Raw genomic sequence first — 23,673 nt, forward strand, 5'->3', positions numbered from 1 at the left:
TTCAAGTGGATGTTCTAGTCACTTAGCTTGCTAGTTATAACATATTTTCAAATGGATGGTTCTAGTCATAACATAAAAACTTTATATCAGTCAAAATAGAAGTCAACAGAAGTGTATCTTTGTATTATTTGTTTATTTAGTAATGATAATGCTGATCCTTTCCTTTTTAAACTAAAAAGTACGGACAAGTTCTTCTTTGGTACGGACAAGTGGATTTGTGGGCCCAACTTGTCCGTGGACAAGTAGACTCTGAAAATATTTCAGGACCCCTGTATTATAAAATATTATAAAATGTTATTCTACATAAAACATGGCACAGCTTTTTCTTTATCGTCACCATCTATAATTTTCCTTCAGTATGCCTGGTTTTAACTTGATAAACTGTCCTGAACCATACAATATTGAACTGAATTTAGCTGCCTCAGTAAAGGTTGCTAAGTAACTGAGCAACACAAGCAAAATGTTGCCATGGAAATGTCCCGCCTTTCGATTTTTGTGTGCTGCTGATGTGGCTAATACAAATAACTCTGCAGCAGTTCAATACAGCTCAGTATCGATACCTCATAGGGAATAGTCAAAATATTTCGGGAAATGTTAGGTCCAGGAGAGCGCATACATCTCTGTTATTTTTATTTAAAAGATTGCTATAAATAGTCAGATCTGTGTTATTGAAGATGTTTATTGTTGCTGGAAACACAAACATTTTTCCAGCACTGTTTTTCTTTACTTGAATAAATGAAACACTAGTAATATTGCAGATAGAACTACAACTTAAAATCTGTTTGAATTATAGTGCTGATGTCTTTGCGCAATAATTAATATTTTGAAGTTTAATTAATGATTGTTTAAAACATAGGACTGTAAAACCTTTGACTACATCCTTTATTGGCTGAATTTTTTTTTATTCTTAAGAAAAATCTTACTGCGATGCATTTTAACAAATATCTGATAGGTAAAACTCTACATGCTTATATTTGTTTGAATAAAAGTTTGATTTCCCTGTACAACTGAAGTGTACTAAGTTTTTTTTACAAATTTGCAATGCTTCTTTCTGGACATCCCTCCAACAGGTTTAGGTTATGTTGCTACTTAAAAAATGTTTGTCATGCCCTCTGTGTGGAACATTTGTGAGGTACAATAGTATCAAACTCTCATTGTGTCCATCTTCCCTTTGTCACACTTTTTATACGCCCGTTTGAAAAACGGGACGTATTATGGGAACGCCCCTGGCGGGCGGATGGGCGGACGGGCGGGCGGGCGGCGTCCACAGACCTTGTCCGGAGCATATCTTCTACATGCATGGAGGGATTTTGATGAAACTTGGCACAGTTGTTCACCATCATGAGACGGAGTGTCATGCGCAAGAACCAGGTCCCTAGGTCTAAGGTCAAGGTCACACTTAGAGGTCAAAGGTCAAATTCAAGAATGACTTTGTCCGGAGCATATCTTCTTCATGCATGGAGGGATTTTGATGAAAGTTGGCACAATTGTTCATCATCATGAGACGGAGTGTCATGTGCAAAAACCAGGTCCCTAGGTGTAAGGTCGAGGTCACACTTAGAGGTCAAATGATACAAGAATGAAAAATTCAAGAATGACTTTGTCGGGAGCATATCTTCTTCATGCATGGAATGATTTTGATGTAGCTTGGCACAGTTGTTCACCATAATGAGAGGGAGTGTCATGCGCAAGAACCAGGTCCCTAGGTCTAAGGTCAAGGTCACACTTAGAGGTCAAAGGATACAATAATGAAAACTTTGTCCGGAGCATATCTTCTTCATGCATGAATGGACTTTGATGTAGCTTGGCACAATTGTTCACCATCATGAGACGGAGTGTCATGCGCAAGAACCAGGTCCCTAGGGGTAAGGTCAAAGTCACACTTAGAGGTCAAAGATACAAGAATGAAAACTTTGTCCGGAGCATTTCTTCTTCATGCATTGAGGGATTTTGATACAACTTGGCACAGTTGTTCACCATCATGAGACGGAGTGTCATGCGCAGGAACCAGGTCCCTAGGTCTAAGGTCAAGGTCACACTTACAGGCCAAAGGTCAGATACAAGAATGACCTGTTCGGTGCATTTCTACTTCATGCATGGAGGGATTTTGATGTAACTTGGCACAATTGTACACCATCTTGAGAAGGAGTGTCATGCACTGGTCCCTTCTTTTGAATTACTTCCCTTTGCTGTTACTATAAATAGCTTATATTCTAACTTTTTCATTACAAGTCGTAGGGAAAAATCGAGACCACTTTTCTGTAGTACAACATGCATGTTACATCCAATTCTGAGGTGTATTTTGAGCTATCTCTACCTGGTAAGGATTTTTGTGTGGACTTAGAATTTTTTTTTTTTTTTTTTTTTTTTTTTTTTCTCTTTAAAGATTAACTTCCCTTAGTTGTAACTATAAATAACTTACATTGTAATTTTTTTATAATTGACCGTAGGGAAAAACCAAGACCACTTTTCTGTGGTACAACATTGATGTTACTTTCAAATTTTGGGTGTATTTTAAGGTATCTTGACCTGGTAATGATTTTTTTTTTGTGGACTTAGAAAAATAAAAGAATTACAATAATTTCTAAAAAAAAAACAACATTGTAAACAACTAGAAAATTAAAATTCCATTTGCAAATACAGGTGCTAATGTAAAGAAATTTGCTGTGACGGGCGTATATTGTGACATTCTGGCACTCTTGTTTGTATACTCAATTCCTCCTACAGTTTCCATCCTGTAATACATTATCAGCATAAAATTGAAAAATATTTTATGCATTTATCAGGATTTTCATGTCTGATTATCTTTTCTTGAGTTATGCCCCTTTTTATACGCCTGTTTGAAAAACGGGACGTATTATGGGAACGGCCCTGGCGGGCGGGCGGCGTCCACAGACTTTGTCCGGAGCATATTTTCTACATGCATGGAGGGATTTTGAAGAAACTTGGCACAGTTGTTCACCATCATGAGACGGAGTGTCATGCGCAAGAACCAGGTCCCTAGGTCTAAGGTCAAGGTCACACTTAGAGGTCAAAGGTCAAATTCAAGAATGACTTTGTCCGGACCATATCTTCTTCATGCATGGAGGGATTTTGATGAAAGTTGGCACAATTGTTCATCATCCTGAGACGGAGTGTCATGCGCAAGAACCAGGTCCCTAGGTCTAAGGTCAAGGTCACACTTAGAGGTCAAATGATACAAGAATGAAAACCTTGTCCGGAGCATTTCTTCTTCATGCATAGAGGGATTTTAATATAACTTGGCACAAATGTTCACCACCACGAGACGGAGTGTCATGTGCAAGAACCAGGTCCCTTGGTCTAAGGTCAAGGTCACACTTAGAGGCCAAAGGTCAGATACAAGAATTACTTTGTCTGAAGCATTATTTTCTTCTTCATGCATGGAGGGATTTTGATTTAACTTGACACAATTCTACACAATCATGAGATGAAGTGTCATGCGCAGTTCTCTTCTTTAGAATTACTTCCCTTTGTTGTTACTATAAATAGCTTACATTGTAACTTTTTCATGACTAGTCATAGGGAAAAATCGAGACCACTTTTTTGTAGTACAACATGCATGCTACATCCAATTTTGAGGTGTATTTTGACCAATCTCTACCTGGTAAAGATTCATTTTTTTTTTTTTTTTTTTTTTTTTTTTTTTTTTTTTTTAAGATTAACTTCCCTTAGTTGTTACTATAAATAACTTATATTGTAACTTTTTTATTATTCTCCGTAGGGAAAAACCAAGACCACTTTTCTGTGGTACAACATAGATGTTACTTTCCAATTTTAGGTATATTTTAAGGTATCTCTACCTGGTAAGGAGTTTTTTTTTGTGGACTTAAAAAAACAAAAGACTTACAATGATTACTAAACAACCACAAAATTAAAATTCCATTTGCAAATACAGGTGTTAGAGTAAAGAAATTTGCTGTGATGGGCGTATATTGTGACATTCTGGCACTCTTGTTGGACTTGGGAATATTACAACTACAACCCTGCATTCTGTATCTCCTCTCCATCCAGATCAAAATGGAACTTGGTACACATCATCAACATCAATTTGGGAATTCATGTTTGGTTCTTCATATTGAGTTTTGCCACTTTTATGGACTTAACAATATATTACAATGCACAAGTTATAGGGTGGCTAACCCATGTGACTTTTAGGTATCGTACACACGGTGAAAATTGCTCAGTTCAGGTATTAATTGCTTATAATTTCCTTATTACTTGACAGATTTTAATAAAATAAAGAGTGCCACAAAGTGTCTGCCAGAAATTTTTTATACATTCCTCAAACACTTCGCCCAAATGTTGTTTTTTTTCATGGACCAAATGTATAAATAATGTACAAGCTGGAATTTGGGCGAAATGTTTGGAGACGGTATTGATTAAGTGTGGCCGATGTTTTGTGCCTAGGAAAGTACTTGTTTTTGTGTCTTCAACGCTTTGTATTTTGTTAAAAGCCATCAGGTAACAAGGAAATTACTAACAAAAATGTTAGATGATTTGAGTGATTTTTACCATGTGTATAATATCAAAAAGTCACCTGGGTTGGCCACCCTGAAGTTCACTATGACATTCTGTATCTTGTGTAAAATATGTTTGTTTGCTGTCTCCCTACCTACCCACTTAAAATGCTGCGCCTCAGAAGTTTTTATTGGTCAAAATTGCTGGTCAATCTTTATGCCCCCGAAGGGAGGCATATTAGTTTTCAGCTGTCCGTCCGTTAGTTCGTTCTTTAGTCACAACGTTAACTTTTTGCATGAAGGCACTTTACTCGCGAACCACTGCACCCAGGACCTTCAAACTTCACATACTGATAGTACTTATTGAGTACACCACCCTACTGACTTTGGGGTCACCAGGTCAAAGGTCAAGACCACAGGGGCCAACGTTAACTTTTTGCATGAAGGCATTTTACTCGCGAACCACTGCACCCAGGACCTTCAGACTTCACATGCTGATAGTATTCATTGAGTACACGACCCCTACTGACTTTGGGGTCACCAGGTCAAAAGTCAAGGTAACAGGGGCCAATGTTAACTTTTTGCATGAAGGCACTTTACTCGCGAACCCAGGACCTTCAAACTTCACCTGCTAATAGTACTTATTGAGTACACGACCCCTGTTGACCTTGGGGTCACCACGTCAAAGGTCAAAGCCACCAGATCAAAGATCAAGGCGCTGAGGGGTCATTTGTCACCATTAGTGACAGCTCTTGTTTGTTAACATACTATGTACATACAGTCTGCATATGCAATCTTGTGTGTGCCTAACTTCACATGCTGATAGTATTTATTGAGTACACCACCCCTAGTGACCTTGGGGTCACCAGGTCAAAGGTCAAGGTCACAGGGGCCAGCGTTAACTTTTTGCATGAAGGCATTTTACTCGCGAACCACTGCACCCAGGACCTTCAAACTTCACATGCTGATAGTACTTATTGAGTACACCACCCCTACTGACTTTGGGGTCACCAGGTCAAAGGTCAAGGTCACAGGGGCCAATGTTAACTTTTTGCATGAAGGCACTTTACTCGCGAACCACTGCACCCAGGACCTTCAAACTTCACTTGCTGATAGTACTTATTGTGTACACCACCCCTACTGAGTTTGGGGTCACCAGGTCAAAAGTCAAGGTCACAGGGGCCAATGTTAACTTTTTGCATGAAGGCACTTTACTTGCGAACCACTGCACCCAGGACCTTCAAACTTCACTTGCTGATAGTACTTATTGAGTACACCACCCCTACTGAGTTTGGGGTCACCAGGTCAAAAGTCAAGGTCACAGGGGCCAATGATAACTTTTTGCATGGAGGCACTTTACTCGTGAACCACTGCACCCAAGACCTTCATACACATGCTGATAGTACTTATTGAGTACACCACTCCTACTAACTTTGGGATCACCAGAACAAAGGTCAAGGTCACAGGGGCCAACGTTAATTTTTTGCATGAAGGCACTTTTCTTGCGAACCACTTCACCAAGGACCTTCAAACTTTACTTGCTGATAGTACTTTATGAGGACACCAACCCTACTGACTTTGGGGTCACCAGGTCAAAGGTCAAGGTCACAGGGGCCAATGTTAACTTTTTGCATGAAGGCACTTTACATGCAAACCACTTCATTCAGGACCTTCAAACTTCACATGCTGATAGTACTTATTGAGCACACCACCCCTACTGACTTTGGGGTCACCAGGTCAAAGGTCAAGGTGCTGCGGGGGGCATTTGTCACCATTAGCGACAGCTCTTGTTTTTTTGCGATATGACAAGTGCTGCACAAATTTTAAGTTAGCAATATAATAAGTAAGAAAGTTTAAATTGTATTATTTAATTTCATCCTTTGTCTTACTTTTACAGCAGAAAATATTCTGTAAATAACTATCATAATATTATATCTAATGGTAAAAGTATAATCCCCCACACACAAAAAAAAGAATTGCCTACCTACCTACCCAACTTTAAAATGTAGGGTCTGGAGACAGCAAGCAAAGACTTTTTTTAAATGTGGTCTCATCTCCTACACTTTCCAATTCAAATGAAACTTTGTTTACATCATTCACATAATGTGGACATGCCCCTGTCCAGTTATTACCTTTCGAGCTATATCCCTTTTTTTGTTCCCCTGACGACAAAGTTGTAAGGGGGTGTATACTGGTTTCAGGTTGTCCGTCTGTCCGTAGACAGAATCTTGAGCGCACCAACTCTCCTCATTCTCTTGACACAGTTTAATGAAACTTCCCAAAAGTGATCAGTAAGTAGTTGTGTATGGTGCATATTAGGTTCTTTCAGAAAAAAATTCTGCAGAGTTATGGGACTTTGTTTTTTGTTACTATTCTATATACATAGACACAATCTTGTGCACACCATCTCTCCTCATCCCCTTGACACAATTTAATGAAATATCACACAAGTGATCAGTAACAACACTTGTTGTGCACAGGGCAAGTCAGGTTCTTTCAGGAAAATTTTTTGCAGAGTTACGGGACTTTATTTTTTGTTAACATACTATGTACATACAGTCTGCATATGCAATCTTGTGCGCGCCTAATCTTCCAAACCCTTGTACTCAATTTTATGAAACTTCACACAAGTGATCAGTACCAACCCTAGTTGTGCATGGTGCATGTTACGTTCTTTTAGATAAATATTCTGCAGAGCTATGGGACTTTGTTTTTATGCCTCCGAAGGGAACTGTCCGTTTGTTAGTCACAACGTTAACTTTTTGCATGAAGGCACTTTACTCGCGAACCACTGCACCCAGGACCTTCAAACTTCACATGCTGATAGTACTCATTGAGTACACGACCCCTACTGACTTTGGGGTCACCAGGTCAAAGGTCAAGGTCACAGGGGCCAACGTTAACTTTTTGCATGAAGGCACTTTACTCGCGAACCACTGCACCCAGGATCTTCGAACTTCACATACTGATAGTACTCATTGAGTACACGACCCCTACTGACTTTGGGGTCACCAGGTCAAAGGTCAAGGTCACAGGGGCCAATGTTAACTTTTTGCATGAAGGCACTTTACTCGCGAACCACTGCAACCAGGACCTTCAAACTTCACATGCTGATAGTATTCATTGAGTACACGACCCCTACTGACTTTGGGGTCACCAGGTCAAGGTCACAGGGGCCAATATTAACTTTTTGCATGAAGGCACTTTACTCGCGAACCCAGGACATTCAAACTTCACCTGCTAATAGTACTTATTGAGTACATGACCCCTATTGACTTTGGGGTCACCACGTCAAAGGTCAAAGTCACCAGATCAAAGATCAAGGCGCTGAGGGGGCATTTGTCACCATTAGTGACAGCTCTTGTTTGTTAACATACTATGTACATACAGTCTGCATATGCAATCTTATGTGTGCCTAATCTTCCGAACCCTTGCACACAAGTTAATGAAACTTTACACAAGTGATCAGTACCAACCCTAGTTGTGCATGTTACGTTCTTTTATATAAATATTCTGCAGAGTTATGGGATTTTATTTTTAGCTCGACTATTCATAGAATAGTGAGCTATTGCACTCGCCCATGCGTCGGCGTCCGAGTCCCGATTTTGGTTAAGGTTTTGTATGTAAGCTGGTATCTCAGTAACCACTTGTGGGAATGGATTGAAACTTCACACCCTTATTCACTGTGACAAACTGACTTACATTGCACAGGTTCCATAACTCTATTTTGCTTTTTTACAAAATTATGCCCCTTTTTCGACTTAGAAATTTTTGGTTAAGGTCTTGTATGTAAGCTGGTAACTCAGTAACCACTTGTGGGAATGGATTGAAACTTCACACACTTATTCACTCTGATGAACTGATCTACATTGCACAGGTTCCATAACTCTATTTCGCTTTTTTACAAAATTATGCCCCTTTTTCGACTTAGAAATTTTTGGTTAAGGTTTTGTATGTAAGCTGGTATCTCAGTACTTACTAATGGGAATGGATTGAAACTTCACATACTTGTTCACTATCATGATCTGACATGCACTAAGCAAGTCCCATAACTCTACTCTCTTTTTTTTCAAAATTATGCCCCTTTTTCGACTTAGCAGTTTTTGGTTAAATTTTTGTATGTAATCTGATATCTCAGTATCCACTAATTAGAATGGATTGAAACTTCACACACTTGTTCACTGTCGTGATCTAACATGCACTGTGAAATTCCCATAACTCTACTTGGCATTTTTACAAAATTATGCCCCTTTGACTTAGCAGTTTTTTGTTAAGTTTTTGTATGTAAGCTGGTATCTCAGTATCAGGGCTCCGGAAATTTTGATAACTCAATCGGTCCGAAACGAAAATCCTGACATCGGCGCTACCCCACCCACCGCATTCCCAATATTACATATTTTGTAAAACGTGATAAAGTAAAGAAATAAGCATATCATGCATTAAAACTGAGTTACCAGTCACCGCGCGTTACCATACAATGAAGACAGTTATTCAGTATTATGTGTGATCGTTACTTTGTTTAAATTTCGATGTTTTTCCGAGATAATACGAGGCATTGACACCGTGTGCGTAACTAGTCTAAAAGCCAACGCACGTGACTTCGATACCGTATACACGGCAGATACTTTGTGATGTTTCCTCATTCTTTGACGGAATTCTATAAAATACAATGCGTCAAAGTGAGTTTCACGACACATATTCTCTGCTAAACAGCCTCAGTATTTAAAGAATACTCTGCCGCGGACCGAATGTGTACGTTATTTGAACGCTGAGATCGAATTTCCCGCATGTATAGTACCAAAACGTCACGCGGGTTGGCCACGGATATTTCATTTCACTTACGTTGTACTTCAACAAGCAACTACATTTTATAAAGTTATATGTTCTCTTCTGATGTAAACAAAATTTCATTTTGAAACGTTTTTTAAAAGACCGGTTTTCTTTATCATTCGTGGTTGCCCGTCCATTTTTTTTCTTTTTTGTACAGTCGGGTTGCAAAGACGATTTTCTGCATTTGTTTCAACTGGAGCCCCAACAAATGAATCATGTAATTTTTTCAAATCAAGTAATTATAAAAATTATTTTTATCGGTTTTCCGTGTGATGTCTCATTAAATCGAAGACCTATAACGTACAATTATAGCTCATTGATTAAATGCAGCGACCATTTGTTTGTTACCGTGATCAAACATAGCCTTTTGAAATAAACCATCCGTCGGATCCTAAATAAAAGAAGTGGATCCCCGTCGAAATGATTTGGATCCAGTCAGAAACGTTAGGAAACCAGTCAAAAATGTTAAATACACCGCAGTCGGCTGTCTGCAAACATTAAAGGATGTGCCGCGCGAGCACTGATTGCATCACGCGCTAATTACGGACCGATTATCAAAGTGACAATCAGACCAATTGACACGTTTATTGATTATCTGAAGGTGCGACCAACAATTTCCTACTTGGCAGGTGATCGTGTATTGAGATATCAGACCGAAATTTATACTTTTCTCCATTTTTACGGGACCGATTTTTTTCGTTTTTTTCACTTCACGAATCGGTCTGAAAAGTCAAAAAATGGTCCAAAACCGACAAACCTGCAAATTTCCGAAGCCCTGCTCAGTATCCACAAATTGAAAGGATTGAAACTTCACACTCTTTTTCACTGTCATGATATGACATGCAGTACAGAGGTTCAATACCTCTACTTTGCATTTTACAAAATTATGCCCCTTTTTCAACTTTTGTATTCATTCAATTGACAAGGCTGTTGAATAGTCGAGCGTTGCTGTCCTCCGACAGCTCTTGTTTGTTACTATACTATATGTATACAGTCTATATGCATACAGTCCACATAGTTATGCAATCTTGTGTGCGTCAGATTGCAATATACTGTGTCAGTGAGTGTGGGGGGTACATTCATCACCTTTAGTGATAGCTCTAGTTGGACTTAATTATATTGCATTTCTATCTGTAGTTCTGTACTAATATATAGATTCCCTTTAATTCAAATGAAAATATCATCAATATCGAATAGACATATTGTAGGGAGTTTCATGTCAGATTATTTTTATGCCTTGGAGGAATGGAGATATTATTTTGCTCATTGATTGTCTTTCTAGTTTCTGATCAGTAACTAGAGAATGCTTTTATTGGTCAAACTTCATAGAGTGATTGCCTGTGGCAAGTAGGTGACCATCTTTTGCTTTGGGGTCAAAGATCAAGGTCAGATTTTAGGGGCTACCACAACAAAAACAGAAAAACCATCAGATATCTTCAAATGAACTGCTTAGTGTATGTTCACCAAACTTGCTAAGAAGCAAGGTCTAAAGGTTGCGATCTTCTCTGGGGTAAGCGACTTAAGCCCATTTTGACCACTTGTCTGGATTGGGTTTTTCTTGGACTTTCTACTTTCTGTGTCAAGCATTTTCAGGGACACATTTCATACAATGTTGAAATTGATATCATTCATGTTCTTTTTATTATCTCTCTGTAATCTTGTTAGAAATGGAAGCTAAATATCTTATTGTATAGCTTTTATTTATAGTACTAACAATAAAATGAAGAAAAAAGAAATTCACCAAAATTGAAGTTAAGCACAGTTGCTATGTCTTACTGCTCTAATCTTATTAGCTTCCTACATATCAATATCCTGGAAAGTGAGAGATCGGCAAGTGATTGATTTTTAGACAGAATTCTTTCTTTGTATTAAATCCTCATGCAGCAGCTGGAGTTGTTATTTTCGTTTCCATAGCGACGGTTTGAGTATTTATGTACATTTAAATGGGGAAATAACTTGTTTCACTGCTGGGATGTAAATGGAGATGATTTCGCACACCGGCTGTTACACGCTTGACGATCAGTGACAAATGACAGTGTGTATTGTTGCCATGGATACTTGACAGCTATTGGTTAAGATGAAATTTCGTGTAACTATCTCTGCCCCAGGGCTAACTTGCGTTAAAAAATTGACAGAATAGTGTGTACGTCATTTTGTGTCTTATAATAGTACTACTTGTTTATTTTTGTCAACATAAGATTCTCAAGTGGAGCAGGCATTCTTTACATTACTAAGGATATGTTTTAAAATAACATACAAGTATGTGTACTTAAATCATTCTTGAATGTAATGTTTCATTTTATAAATCATAAAATGTTAACTTAAGGAAGTTTAACAAGTTTTTGTAGTAAGATGTTATCTGTTTCATATATTATTCTCATATTTCATGCAATTTAATTTTTACATATTTGGGGAAACATTCTTCCAAGTTCAGTTGGAAATAACATTTTCTTTTTACATTTTTTTTTGTTAGGAAAAAAATTATCTAAGATTCTTTCTTTCTCATACCATACCAGCATCCTGATGTTGATGTTTATTGTAAGGGCTAAATGACATTCTTGTATCTAGATTTCTGCAATCAAGGTACACAAAATACCAAAGATGTGTAGTACAAGTTTCTTCTGTTACCATCAAATTTCTCTGTTGTCCAGTGATTGTTAGATAAAAAAAGATTTTTGCTTAATTGCTTATAGTTCAGGAACCTTGATGTTTTCTCTCATCCCATACTTGTACGTCTTCACTTGCAGGGCCATTTAATATATTTACCTTTATTTGATTATTTGATGCTGCAGTTTTTTTTGTTTTTTTTTTACTGATTTTGGAAAGGGTGGGGGTTGGTTATGGGGGAAGCTTGTGCAGGTTTGAAAACTGTGTCATAAAACATTGGCATTTTGTTTTGTTTAATTGGTGTATTAGCTTAAGATGCTGCCGGGAGCTCCATTTTCACATTGAACACTGCTGAACATAATGGAAGTTTACCTTGATTTGATTCTTGTAATTGAATTAATTAGCTGATCCTAAGACAAATGCATGTTATGGAACCAGGGCTGTTGCCGGCTTCGAAAACATGGTCTGGCTATGTAACGCCGTCGGCGTCCCCAGAGTGTCGAAGCCAGGAGAGGGGGAAGCACAAGAGGGATTCCCCCCTTTTTTAAGGGGGTTTTGGAGGTCTTCCCCCGAGAAAATTTTAAGAATTGTAAGTGCGTTTTTCTTGCATCTTGAAAGCATTTTCGGTTAAGATTTTCAGTCAATTTCATTATATTTTTCAAGGATAGCTATCCAACATTTGCCCAATTTTAGCAGATTGCTATAAATACAATACAATGTTGATGTATTTCAGTTTCTGAGTGTCAGCCAAGACTTGATTTAAAGCATTTATTTAAGATTAGTCGAAATTAGCTTTCAGTTAGTTTTGTTTCATTACGCCGCGAAAAACACAATTGTTTCCAATTTTTCAAACATACAGCATGTTTTTATGCCCCCGGCATCTACTGATGCAGGAGGCAAATAGTGATTGTCCTGTCCGTTCGTTCGTCCGTCCGTACGAGGTTAACCAAATGCGACCGTTTCGTCTAGCATCAATATCCCTTACTAGAATGACTTGATACTAATGCAGATGTAACCTGTGACCATTCCTCATCTTCAGACATCACCTGACCTCAGTTTGACCTTGACCTTGACCTCATTTTGGACTTAGGTTGCTTTATATGGGCCATCTCTTGGTTAACTAAATTGGACCGTTTCGTCTGGCATCAATACCCCTTACAAGAATGAATTGATACTAATGCAGGATGTAACCTGTGACCATTCCTCATCTTCAGACATCACCTGACCTCAGTTTGACCTTGACCTTGAACTTGACCTCGTTTTGGACTTAGGTTGCTTTGTATCGACAAGGATGCCACCAGGGGCATCAAGTGTTTATTGATCGCAGCTTCTTGTTTTTGTATTAAAACAATTATTATAGATTTTAAAAAAATCATCCTTTAAATCATACCGGATTAAAGATCCATCAGATAATCGTTTAATTATGATTAATCCAATCAAGCAGGGTCAATACGTTTGACATGAAGTGTGCCGAAGTTGTTTTCACCCCTGAGGGCAATTATGACAGATACCGCCCGGTGCCCGTTGTGGATAATTACATTAAGAAGGCAATATTTCGGTACTTTAAATCAACGCGAAAGATGAAATTTAATGCAGAAAATCTGGCACGGCAGATTACGGCCGATATCATGCTTGGCCAAAAAAGTACGCGACGGCCTTGGGAACATCACATTTTGCTCTAACTTTCTGACCATGATTTTATATACTTTGTGACTATAAATGCTAGATGATGACCCTTAATTCTTTTAAGTTTTTAAGAAGCATTAAAGTTAAAATTTTATGCACAAATTTCTCAGATGTATTGGTTTATGTCACTTCAGTTATGCAAGAGTTATGCCCCTTTAGATGCTCAAGTATATATAATAATAAGTTCAATGCTATATATTAATGATATAGCGGAATCGCTGCCTTTGATAAGATGCACATTTCAGGAGTGGTGATATTAAGTTCTGTATATAAAACCCTTGTTTTATACCAACACTTATAATAAAATTGGCCAATTAAGTTGAAACAGTAGCTGAAGTTGGGAGATCAGTTTTCATGTGAAGGTGACATTTTAATCCAAACTTTAACATTCACTGAAAATTGGTAATCTGCATACTGATGGATGGGATTAGTAAATAGTGACATTTTCACCAGCAGTATAAAATGTTTAGTAAAATATACAGATTTTTGCCTTAGTTTGCGTAGATATTTCTTCTTTCTGCTTTATCTGAAAACCTTAATTATTTGCATATAATGTTAGATAATTGCTGTAATAACAGTCCAAGATATGAACTATTTCATTAGATATACAAGAAGTGTATAATTTCCCTGTTATCTATGACATTAATCTAATCTAGTAGTTGATAATTACTGCATAAAATTGGGACATCTCTTATTGTCCTGTATTTATCAGCCCTCTATCTTCATGCTACATTTTCCCTGTGGGCCACTATCCTGTCGGCTGTATAGCTGAATTCTTATTAAATTCTGTTGCTAGGACAACCGTGGTCTGTTGCCATGGCTATGATGCCTGTGTTGTTAAGATGCTCTATCTCATAACGCATAATTGCCCCAGTGGCTGATGGGATAGCAAAGTTAGTACACATCTCAGCTGTGTTACACTTCAGTACACTCTAGTTGTGTTTATTATTTTTCGGGAGGAAGGAAACTATTTGACAAAAGTATCCCACAATTCAGTTTGATGATGTGGTACATTGTTAGGGAAGCCATCTTGTGTCTCTGGATTTTATCTCATTAAATTTGTGTCAAAATAACTTTGAGAAGTTGCTTAAAGTTTGTTGTTGGATTAGAATTCAGTAAAACAAGAGTGATTCTGTGGGATTAACTAGCTGACACAACTTACTTTATTGTTTTGGGGGTAAGATTTTTCATTTTTTTTTAATATGGAGACGACAGTGTCATTAATGAAGGAAGAAATTGGTTTCTTGTTACCTTATGAATAACTTTTTGTAAGCTTAACCAGAGATGTTAGGTTCACTATGCTGTTATTACTAATCATTATGTTAATTATATACGTAACAAATCATTATTCTTTATGGTTATTAATGAAGTTAAAGTGAAACAAGGAAACAACTGTGTGACGAAGATCTAGCATAGAACAGCCCTGGGTTCATAGATTGAAAAAAGTGTACACTTAGGCCGGTTTTTTATAACAGTTCATAAAGATTGAATATCATAATTATTATAGCTTTAAAACGTTTTTATTTTGTTAGATTAAAATCAGTGTTATGATTGTAAAAGTGTTTAAAATCCCGACATAATGGCTAGTGTAAACATCGAGACAGGAAATGTTTCCTTTAGTCAACAAAGGTAACTTACAGCCACTTACAAAGACGGTATTATCCGAGATTTGTCAATGATATAAATTAAACATAAAGTATTACGACTTACAAGTTAGAAAGGGGCATACAAATTGGGGCTTACAAATTTCTGTCAGTCAAATTATATCCATGAAACTAACTCTTTTTGGGATAAAACTTGAATGCTTTGAATCTTGAATTAAGAGTTTGAATATTCTTGAGGTCCTGGTTTTTGAAACTGCTTTTTGACCATTGTCTCTACTTTGTGAGAGATGAGAACTTATTTCGTGTTCAGGAATACTAGAAGCTATCTAAACAGCTGATTAAAAAACTAATAATTTATATATCCAATAGCTCTTTAAATGAAGTTTAGACTAAACAGATCTACTGGTGGTGTAATGCTTAACTTCCAGAATAAAAAAATCTCAAAATGTTATCTAAAACTCATGAAAACAGAAATGGCTGGAGTTGAATTGCCTAATAAATGGATGGATTACCAGATAAAGATCAAAGAGCCTGTGTTCAAAATCTTTGAACACTTTATAGGAGTAATCAGTCTTTAAGAGACATGTAACTCTATCTTAAGCATTCAGTAAAGAATAATTAAAAAACCCACCTGTTTAGAGGAAGATTAACAAGTTTCACTTCCTGTCACTGAAGTGTTTACAGAGGTAATAAGGAAGTGTCTTCTGGGCCAGACAGTTTTGCTGATTATTTTTATGCCCCCGAAGGGAGGCATGTTAGTTTTCAACTGTCCGTCCATTAGTTTGGTTGTCACAACGTTAACTTTTTGCATGAAGGCACTTTACTCGCGAACCACTGCACCCAGGACCTTCAAACTTCACATGCTGATAGTACTTATTGAGAACACAACCCCTACTGACTGTGGGGTCACCAGGTCAAAGGTCAAGGTCACCAGGTCAAAGATCAAGGCAGCCCGCCCGCTTAGCTCAGTAGGTAGAGCGTCGGTCTACGGATTGCGGGGTCGTGAGTTCGATCCTCGGGCGGGGTATATGTTCTCCGTGACTATTTGATAAACGACATTGTGTCTGAAATCATTAGTCCTCCACCTCTGATTCATGTGGGGAAGTTGGCAGTTACTTGCGGAGAACAGGTATGTACTGGTACAGAATCCAGGAACACTGGTTAGGTTAATTGCCCGCCGTTATATGACTGAAATACTGCTGAAAAACGGCGTTAAACCCAAAAACAAAAAAAAAGATCAAGGCGCTGTGGGGGCATTTGTCACCATTAGTGACAGCTCTTGTTCTTGTTTGCACGATGTTCGTGCCGATTATCTTTCATATTCGCATGACAGTCATGCCAATTAGTATTCTTATCCACACGATGGGTGTTTCGGTAGCGTTTCTATTTTTGGCATAAGGTATATCATAGTTAAAAAAATAGCTATAAGCATCATGTTCATTGTTTAAGATATTAAATCTGTAGACATTAATTAGATACTAACAAACTCGCAACAAATGATAATATTACATACCATTTTTCTATTAGTTAAATTAGTTAATTATATAATTCATCAACTGCAAATAAATCGAAAGAATGCACAGAAAACTTATACTTGCATACATAATTAGTAAGTTATCATACCTTAATGTCAGGTTTCTTACTTTTCATTTTATGTCTTTTAATTCAACAAATCGTGCATAAGTTATTCATTATAATAATTATAGGAATCACAATTGCACGCTGCCGCAGGTTGTTAACTTAGCAAATTGTATGCTAGAAATTGTGAAATGATAGGTACTGTGGAGATCTGATTAGCAGGGAAAGCTTAGGACAATCTTAACCTAATTTTACACATGTATACAGTATTTTTAGTCGTATGAATAACAAAAATAATCGACATGGCTTTCCTGGCAAATAACGAAAATGATCGGCACAACGGTCGTGCGGATAAGGAAAATTATTGGCACAACCTTCGTGTGGATAGCCTCGGCCAGTAATATTAGCAGATTCAGATTAGTTCAGATTCTGGCAAAAAATTAGTTCTATTCAAATTTTAATTTATGATGGAAATGCATCTTTATATTATTATACCAGATTTATATAGCGCCCTTTTCATGACAAACACGTTCAAAGGTGCTTTACATTTGAGGGTTGTTGTAAATTATGTAAATGATAAATTTCTGTTTTTATGGTTTGTCCTAAGAATAGTATTGGTGGGGTTGTTAATCTATGTTTTAGACATGGATCCAATACTGTTCAGTAAAAAGGGGACATTTTGCCATAAAATGCATTTTTGTAACTAATGTATCCCCTTCATCTACAATTTGCATAGAGTTTGTGTCATAAATGTTTTAATTAAATAGCAGTAATAAAGTTAACAAGTAAAATATGTTAGTTGCATTTATGGCCTAGAGCTTTCAATAGAGTAGCTAATATACTGGACCATAAAGAAATTTATGACCCCAAAATTGTGGTAACATTGACTCCTAAACATTAGTATTGCACTAATAAAGCTATAAATCCCAGGTACATGGCTTGTCTAACCTTTAAATCTGAATTTTACATTCTAATTTCTAACCTACTGAGAATAATAGTTACCATGTACCCAAAAAGTACTGAACAGAACAGAACAGAACATCTCGTTTATTCTCTCAATACATGTACATACATGCAAATATGAGGAATTTACAATAGACAATATGATCTGTTACGAGGCTACCATATATAAACACATCAAAGTACAGTATATCAGTTATAAACAATTAATATTAAACACGTGATATATGCACAATTCATATTAATAGAAATAATAATCTGTAAATATGGAGGAAAGATTACATTCTAATTTCTAGCAATTCGTAGGATAACCTTTACAAACTTACAAAGCTTCAAAAATTCTGATTTGTTGCTAGTACACATTAATTTTTCTAATTCTTCATTTACAGAAAAGCATAAAGGAATTAATGTAATTGATAATTTTGTGGCAAAGTGGCCTATTGCAGACAGGTGTCAGAGGTGATTGTATGTCAAATACTTGTTGTATACAGGTTGTCATGACAGCATATCGTTTACCTTGGAAACCATTATTTGCTGCAGGGCATAGTTACTTTCCTTGCATTCATAGGTATTTATATATTAACTGTTCCATCAAGGAAGTGAAGGCTGATCAAACTGAGATAGATATATTGTTGTAACAAGAAGCATGCAACATTAAGATAGATTTATAGATTACTTTATTATTTTGTTTTCCATCACGATGTATAAATTAATAATTTTATTAATTTAGATATAATTGTATCCAGCTGAAAGATATGGAGAGTCATTTTGTCTTGATAGTTCATCAATAAAAGGATTTTGTTAGTACTGTTCGAGATGTTATATCCCAAATAATTTTATCAGCACTGGAAAGGGTCTGGGTGGCTGCTACAATCTGCAGGCATAAACTATTTATCTCAACATTTCAGATCTTAATCTTCTCAATGTCACCAACAATTTCAATACTGTTATCTTAGGACTTTGCACTATTTTGTTTGGGATTTAACCATTGCACATTACCCCCTCTCTACAAATGGATTATAATGATAGGATAGGTATTAAACTTTTATATGTTATTTACACATGATTTAGGGAACTGACTTCCAAACATTCAAAGTTAGTATCACAGAAAAAAGCAGATCTTATGTCATATGAAAAGTGTGGATGGGATGACAGGTGGGAATATGATAGGTTTTGTTCCACAAAAATAATTTTTGTAAAGCTGAAAAAACAAAACAAATAATTTCATAATTTTATTTAAATGTTGATATATCCAACACGACTTGGACAATATATCCATGCTCAGTTCGACCATGGGCAACAGAATCCTCACTTTGATTTTGTTATCCCCCGCCGATGAAATCGGGAGGGGGGTATTGAAATGGCGTTGTCCGTCCGTCAGTCCGTCCGTCCGTCCGTCCGTCCGCAGCCATTTCTCAGTAACTACTTGGTAGAATTTCATGAAACTTGAAATAAACATGAACCAACATACTGCGATGATGCCCGTCAAGTTTTTTTTTTGATTGGTCAATTTCCCTCAGAGTTATTGCCCTTGATTTAATAAAAAATGTCTGTCTGCAGCCATTTCTCAGTAACTAACAGGTAGAATTTCATCAAATTTGAAATAGACATGAACCAAGATACTGCGCTGATGCCCGTCAAGTTTTTTTTTTGATAGGTCAATTTCCCTCAGAGTTATTGCCCTTGATTTAATGAAAAATGTCCGTCTGCAGCCATTTCTCAGTAACTAGCAGGTAGAATTTCATCAAACTTGAAATAGACATGAACCAAGATACTGCGACGATGCCCTTCAAGTTTTTTTTCGATTGGTCAATTTTCCATTTAGTTATTGCCCTTTAATTGTTTAAAAATCCACAGATCTGTACATAACAAACCAACCAATTGGAAGAATTTCATTAAACTTCTTCCATTCTTTTCCATGCACATTTATTATAAACATGTGATGTTGTGTACCTACACCTGGTCACCACCTTACAAACTGTTGTATCCTCCCCCCCCCCCCCCCCCCCCCCCCAAACAAACCATTCATTTTCTTTTAATTTGATTTGACTAATGAAATTATTTGCTTCTTGGTAACATTCTTAACTTTTTGCAGGATATACTTTTTTGCCGTTCCTCAACTCTGACCCTTTTGGCGGGGGATTCCAATTCATCGAATTTGCTTGTTAATAAATGAATAACAACCTTTAATTTATATGGAATGAAGTGAAAATTTGGATAAAATTGAAAAACATGAAAGACAAAATTTTGTCCAGTCTGATCAAAATGGAGCAAGGGGGTTTGGGGAGGGGCATGTTAAGAGTGCTGATAGATAATTGTTTATAAATAAACACTAAATGAAAAAATATTACCCCAAGTGTGACGCTGTATTTTTCACAAAGATTGAATTTTTATGCACTAAAGAATGTTAGTGCAAACATAAATTTTGATTGATGTTTTACTTCAAAAGATTACTTTAAAGACATGTTTTCACAGTTAGTACTTGTTTGGCTTGACCAGGCCCACTAACTGCAACAAGTGCGGTATTATCACCTGTTAGAAATCAAATGAAAACATTGTGTGATTATCAAACAATTAATACCTATTATTGGTTGCTATTGTATATATTGTTAAAATGTCAAACTGTGATACCAGACTGTCAATCAAGTTCACAGGGAGATGACAGGTCCTCTTTTAACAGAAGGAGGCAGGGGTTCTTACTTTATTTAAGTGGGATGAGAAATGACACTAAATCATTTTATGCCAGTGTTTAAAGTTTAGGTTTTAAAGAACTTTTTGGATATTTGAAGTTTAAACTTGGGCGTAAACTTGGATGAAAATATAAAGAATTAATACTCTGTTAATTAATAAAGGAGGGCATATATATATAAAATAATTTTGTAAGTATTTTCAACAATCTTTACTGGTTTTGAAATTTAGTAATTGATTTAAGTAATGTAATAAGTTGCTACATATCTGTCTGAGCCAATAATTGGCATTTAATGTTTGAATTAAAATTTTGCTGCCTGTAATTGACATCAGAACTCTGAATCAATAAGTGAACAAAATTAAGTAATTTTTTGTCCTATTTTTTTCATCAACTTGTCAGTTTTATCAGCACCTTTGTCAGTTATCTGTTTCGCTCTGTTAGGAAAGCTGTTAATACTGCATATAAAAATTGAGGTAAAATTCCTACAGAAGTGAGAAAAATTGGCTTCAGCAGAAGCCATACTACCTTGTGTCATGTGATTGCAGGTTTCCATGGCTACATTACAACAAATATGGAGGATAAACTATAGGATGCTGTTAAAATCTTGTCTAAAAACTCTATCTTTACATGAAAAATGCATTGCAGAAAATTGATAAATAGGTGATTTCTGTTGTTAATTATTGTAGTATGATAAGAGATGCTGTGATACTATAGATCAAGCGGATATACTGCTGTTATTGACAACTTAGTCTGTATGTTTCATGTTGCTTTATTTATGTGACTTTTCAACTATTGACATTCTGTATTGGAGTTATTTATGTTCCACTAGATATATCTGGAAGTCACAGTTTTAACAATTTATGAATATTCATTAGGTAGACTTGAGTCACACAAGACTTAATAGTTGTAAAACTCACCTGATACTGTTTTGTCTAAGAGTGCCTGGTGCAATAATAGACTGGAGTGGTTAAGAGAAGACTTTCTTGCAGTGTGCGGCTTGATTGATTCTTTTGTATTGTGTAATGACTATCATAGGTTGACTCATTATACCCGCTTGCAGTTTTATTAAACAACTGGAGCAGGGCTTTATTAAATAACAATATAAAATAGGAGGAGAACAAATTAATGATGAATGAAACGGTGAGATTGAAAAATTTGATTTGCATTGTAAGAGAGACTCATTAGTGTTGCGGTAAATGTAAATTGAGCTAATGCTAGTAAATCAAAATGTAGAAATCAAAACGGGAAAAAATGTCAGATTGAATTAAAACAAAATATGTGTAAAGTGAACCATGATTACAGTAAGGGCATGATATTCTTTAACTAGGAATTTTTAACTTGAAACTAGCTTTATATGATAAATAGGGTTTTAATGAGTTGATTTTAAAGTCGATGACTAGCTGCTTAACATCATTATAGTATCAAGCACGATTTCAAAGTATAAATTGCAAGTGTGTATTTTGATAGCAAGATTGTTACTATGGAAACTGACGCTTTGTGTTTCAAAAGGAAATGGCGAATAAATGAACATAATAAGGATAGCAAAGACAAATGTGCTCATGCATGAATAAGCGATAAATGATGGCGATTGTGTTCGAGATAGGGATCATAGCGTGACTCTTAATTTTGAAAAGTGATGTTGACTGCTTCATTTAAATTTTATGCTAAGTTTTCCTGAAGAACAAGTTTGTACACTTAACACGATTTATTTTGACGTATTATATAAAATAACTATTTCAGGAAATGAAATAATATTTTTGTAAGTTATATAGAGCTACTTTAGAAAATTTTAATGTATAGTTCTTTATTTTGTTATATTCATTCTAAATATACTTTGCCAGACTTGTGGGTTTCTTAAGTAAGGATGTAAACCCTATTTAAGAAAAAATGATTAACTGTCAACTGGTATAATTGGACATAATTTCTTATGCAAACTTATTAACATGTATTGTGTTTTTTCAGGCTGAGCATTGTGACACCATTTACAGAAAATATGCCGTGTCGGAACTTGGAGGAGAGTGACGCATCAATGCGGCAACGTCTAGTCAATAGCCTCAGTCAGAGTTTCCCGGGCAGTGCCCTCTCTAAAGCTCTTCAATGTATGAATGATGATGATGATATGAAAGATCCACTGAGCTCAAGTTGTTTCGCAGAACTTCGGCTTGATAAAGAAGTTCCCGACGAAGATGACGAACTTACTAGTCTGTCATGGCTGCAAGATAGTAACTTGCTGAAAGACATTAATGCCGGCGAGGATGAAGGCATGAAGGAAAATGGTGATATAAAACTTGAACCTGGTTATGCTCAGACTCACCCATCACATGTGCCATATAACCCACATAAACACATAAATAGTAAACCGCCATACTCGTTCAGTTGTTTAATATTCATGGCTCTTGAAGAGTCACCTACAAAAATGCTTCCAGTGAAAGACATTTATCAGTGGATTTTGAATCATTTCCCATACTTCCAGAATGCTCCAACCGGATGGAAGAATTCTGTGCGTCACAATCTGTCGTTGAACAAGTGCTTTAAAAAGGTGGATAAAGACAGAGGACAGGTAAGAATGGTAAATGTCTGTAATAGTGCTTTAAAAAATGCACAGGTTCAGGGGTGTGTCATCTCTAAATGTAATGCTTTAAAACTGCTTTCCTTTCCGAATCAACTTAACCTTTGGAGAATTCTGGACATTATACATTATCTAACAGAGTATCATTGTTAGTGAAAAAGTTCACTTGTATGAAATGTTCACTAATTTAGAGGTAGCCGAGACTTTAAAAGGAGTACTTTTTTGGATGTACTGTCTAGTGTCGTAAAGAGGCATGAACAGATATACAAAGAGGTTGAGTAGGGGGTGTTTGCCATTAAAAAGAACAAACTGAGGTTTTAACTGTAGGACATCAGTGTTGTGACTGGTTTGCTTTGTCTGATTACATGTTACCATAGGAACCATTTCCCCACCATTTCACAACTGGTTAGACATAAAAGATACATATCTGCATGACTCTTATCTCATTTAATGTTTCCCATGCATATCAAAATTGGTTTTTTACTCAAATTTTCTTCATTCTTTAAGCTATTATATTTCACTGTTTATTTTGGTTGCCATAGTAACATCTCAGCTTGAAATGAAAAGTCCTATTCATGCTCAGTTGTCAGTTTGACACAACAGATGGGATACATTATATGGTGGTGATTTTAATATGAACCAGTTGGGTAACATGGTTAAAGTATAAGTTCC

General features: G+C 36.4%; 1 protein-coding gene across 4 annotated transcripts in view; it reads left to right on the forward strand.

Moving 5' to 3' along the window:
- The window catches only part of LOC128547759 (forkhead box protein N3-like), a 67,725-nt gene that overhangs the window by 25,344 nt on the left and 18,708 nt on the right, over positions 1-23,673 (forward strand). The window contains exons 1-2 of one of the 4 annotated variants that reach the window (XM_053520919.1): positions 11,420-11,567; positions 22,395-22,992. In XM_053520919.1, coding sequence (XP_053376894.1) covers positions 22,426-22,992 — 567 coding nt within the window. In that variant the 5' untranslated portion in view covers positions 11,420-11,567; positions 22,395-22,425. Of the gene's footprint in view, positions 1-11,419; positions 11,568-12,327; positions 12,505-14,509; positions 14,779-22,394; positions 22,993-23,673 lie in introns of those variants that run through there. The other 3 variants (XM_053520926.1, XM_053520912.1, XM_053520909.1) reach the window with 3 other exon arrangements.

Source organism: Mercenaria mercenaria, chromosome 1 (genome assembly GCF_021730395.1).
Source record: "Mercenaria mercenaria strain notata chromosome 1, MADL_Memer_1, whole genome shotgun sequence".
NCBI classification, from domain to species: Eukaryota; Metazoa; Mollusca; class Bivalvia; order Venerida; family Veneridae; genus Mercenaria; species Mercenaria mercenaria.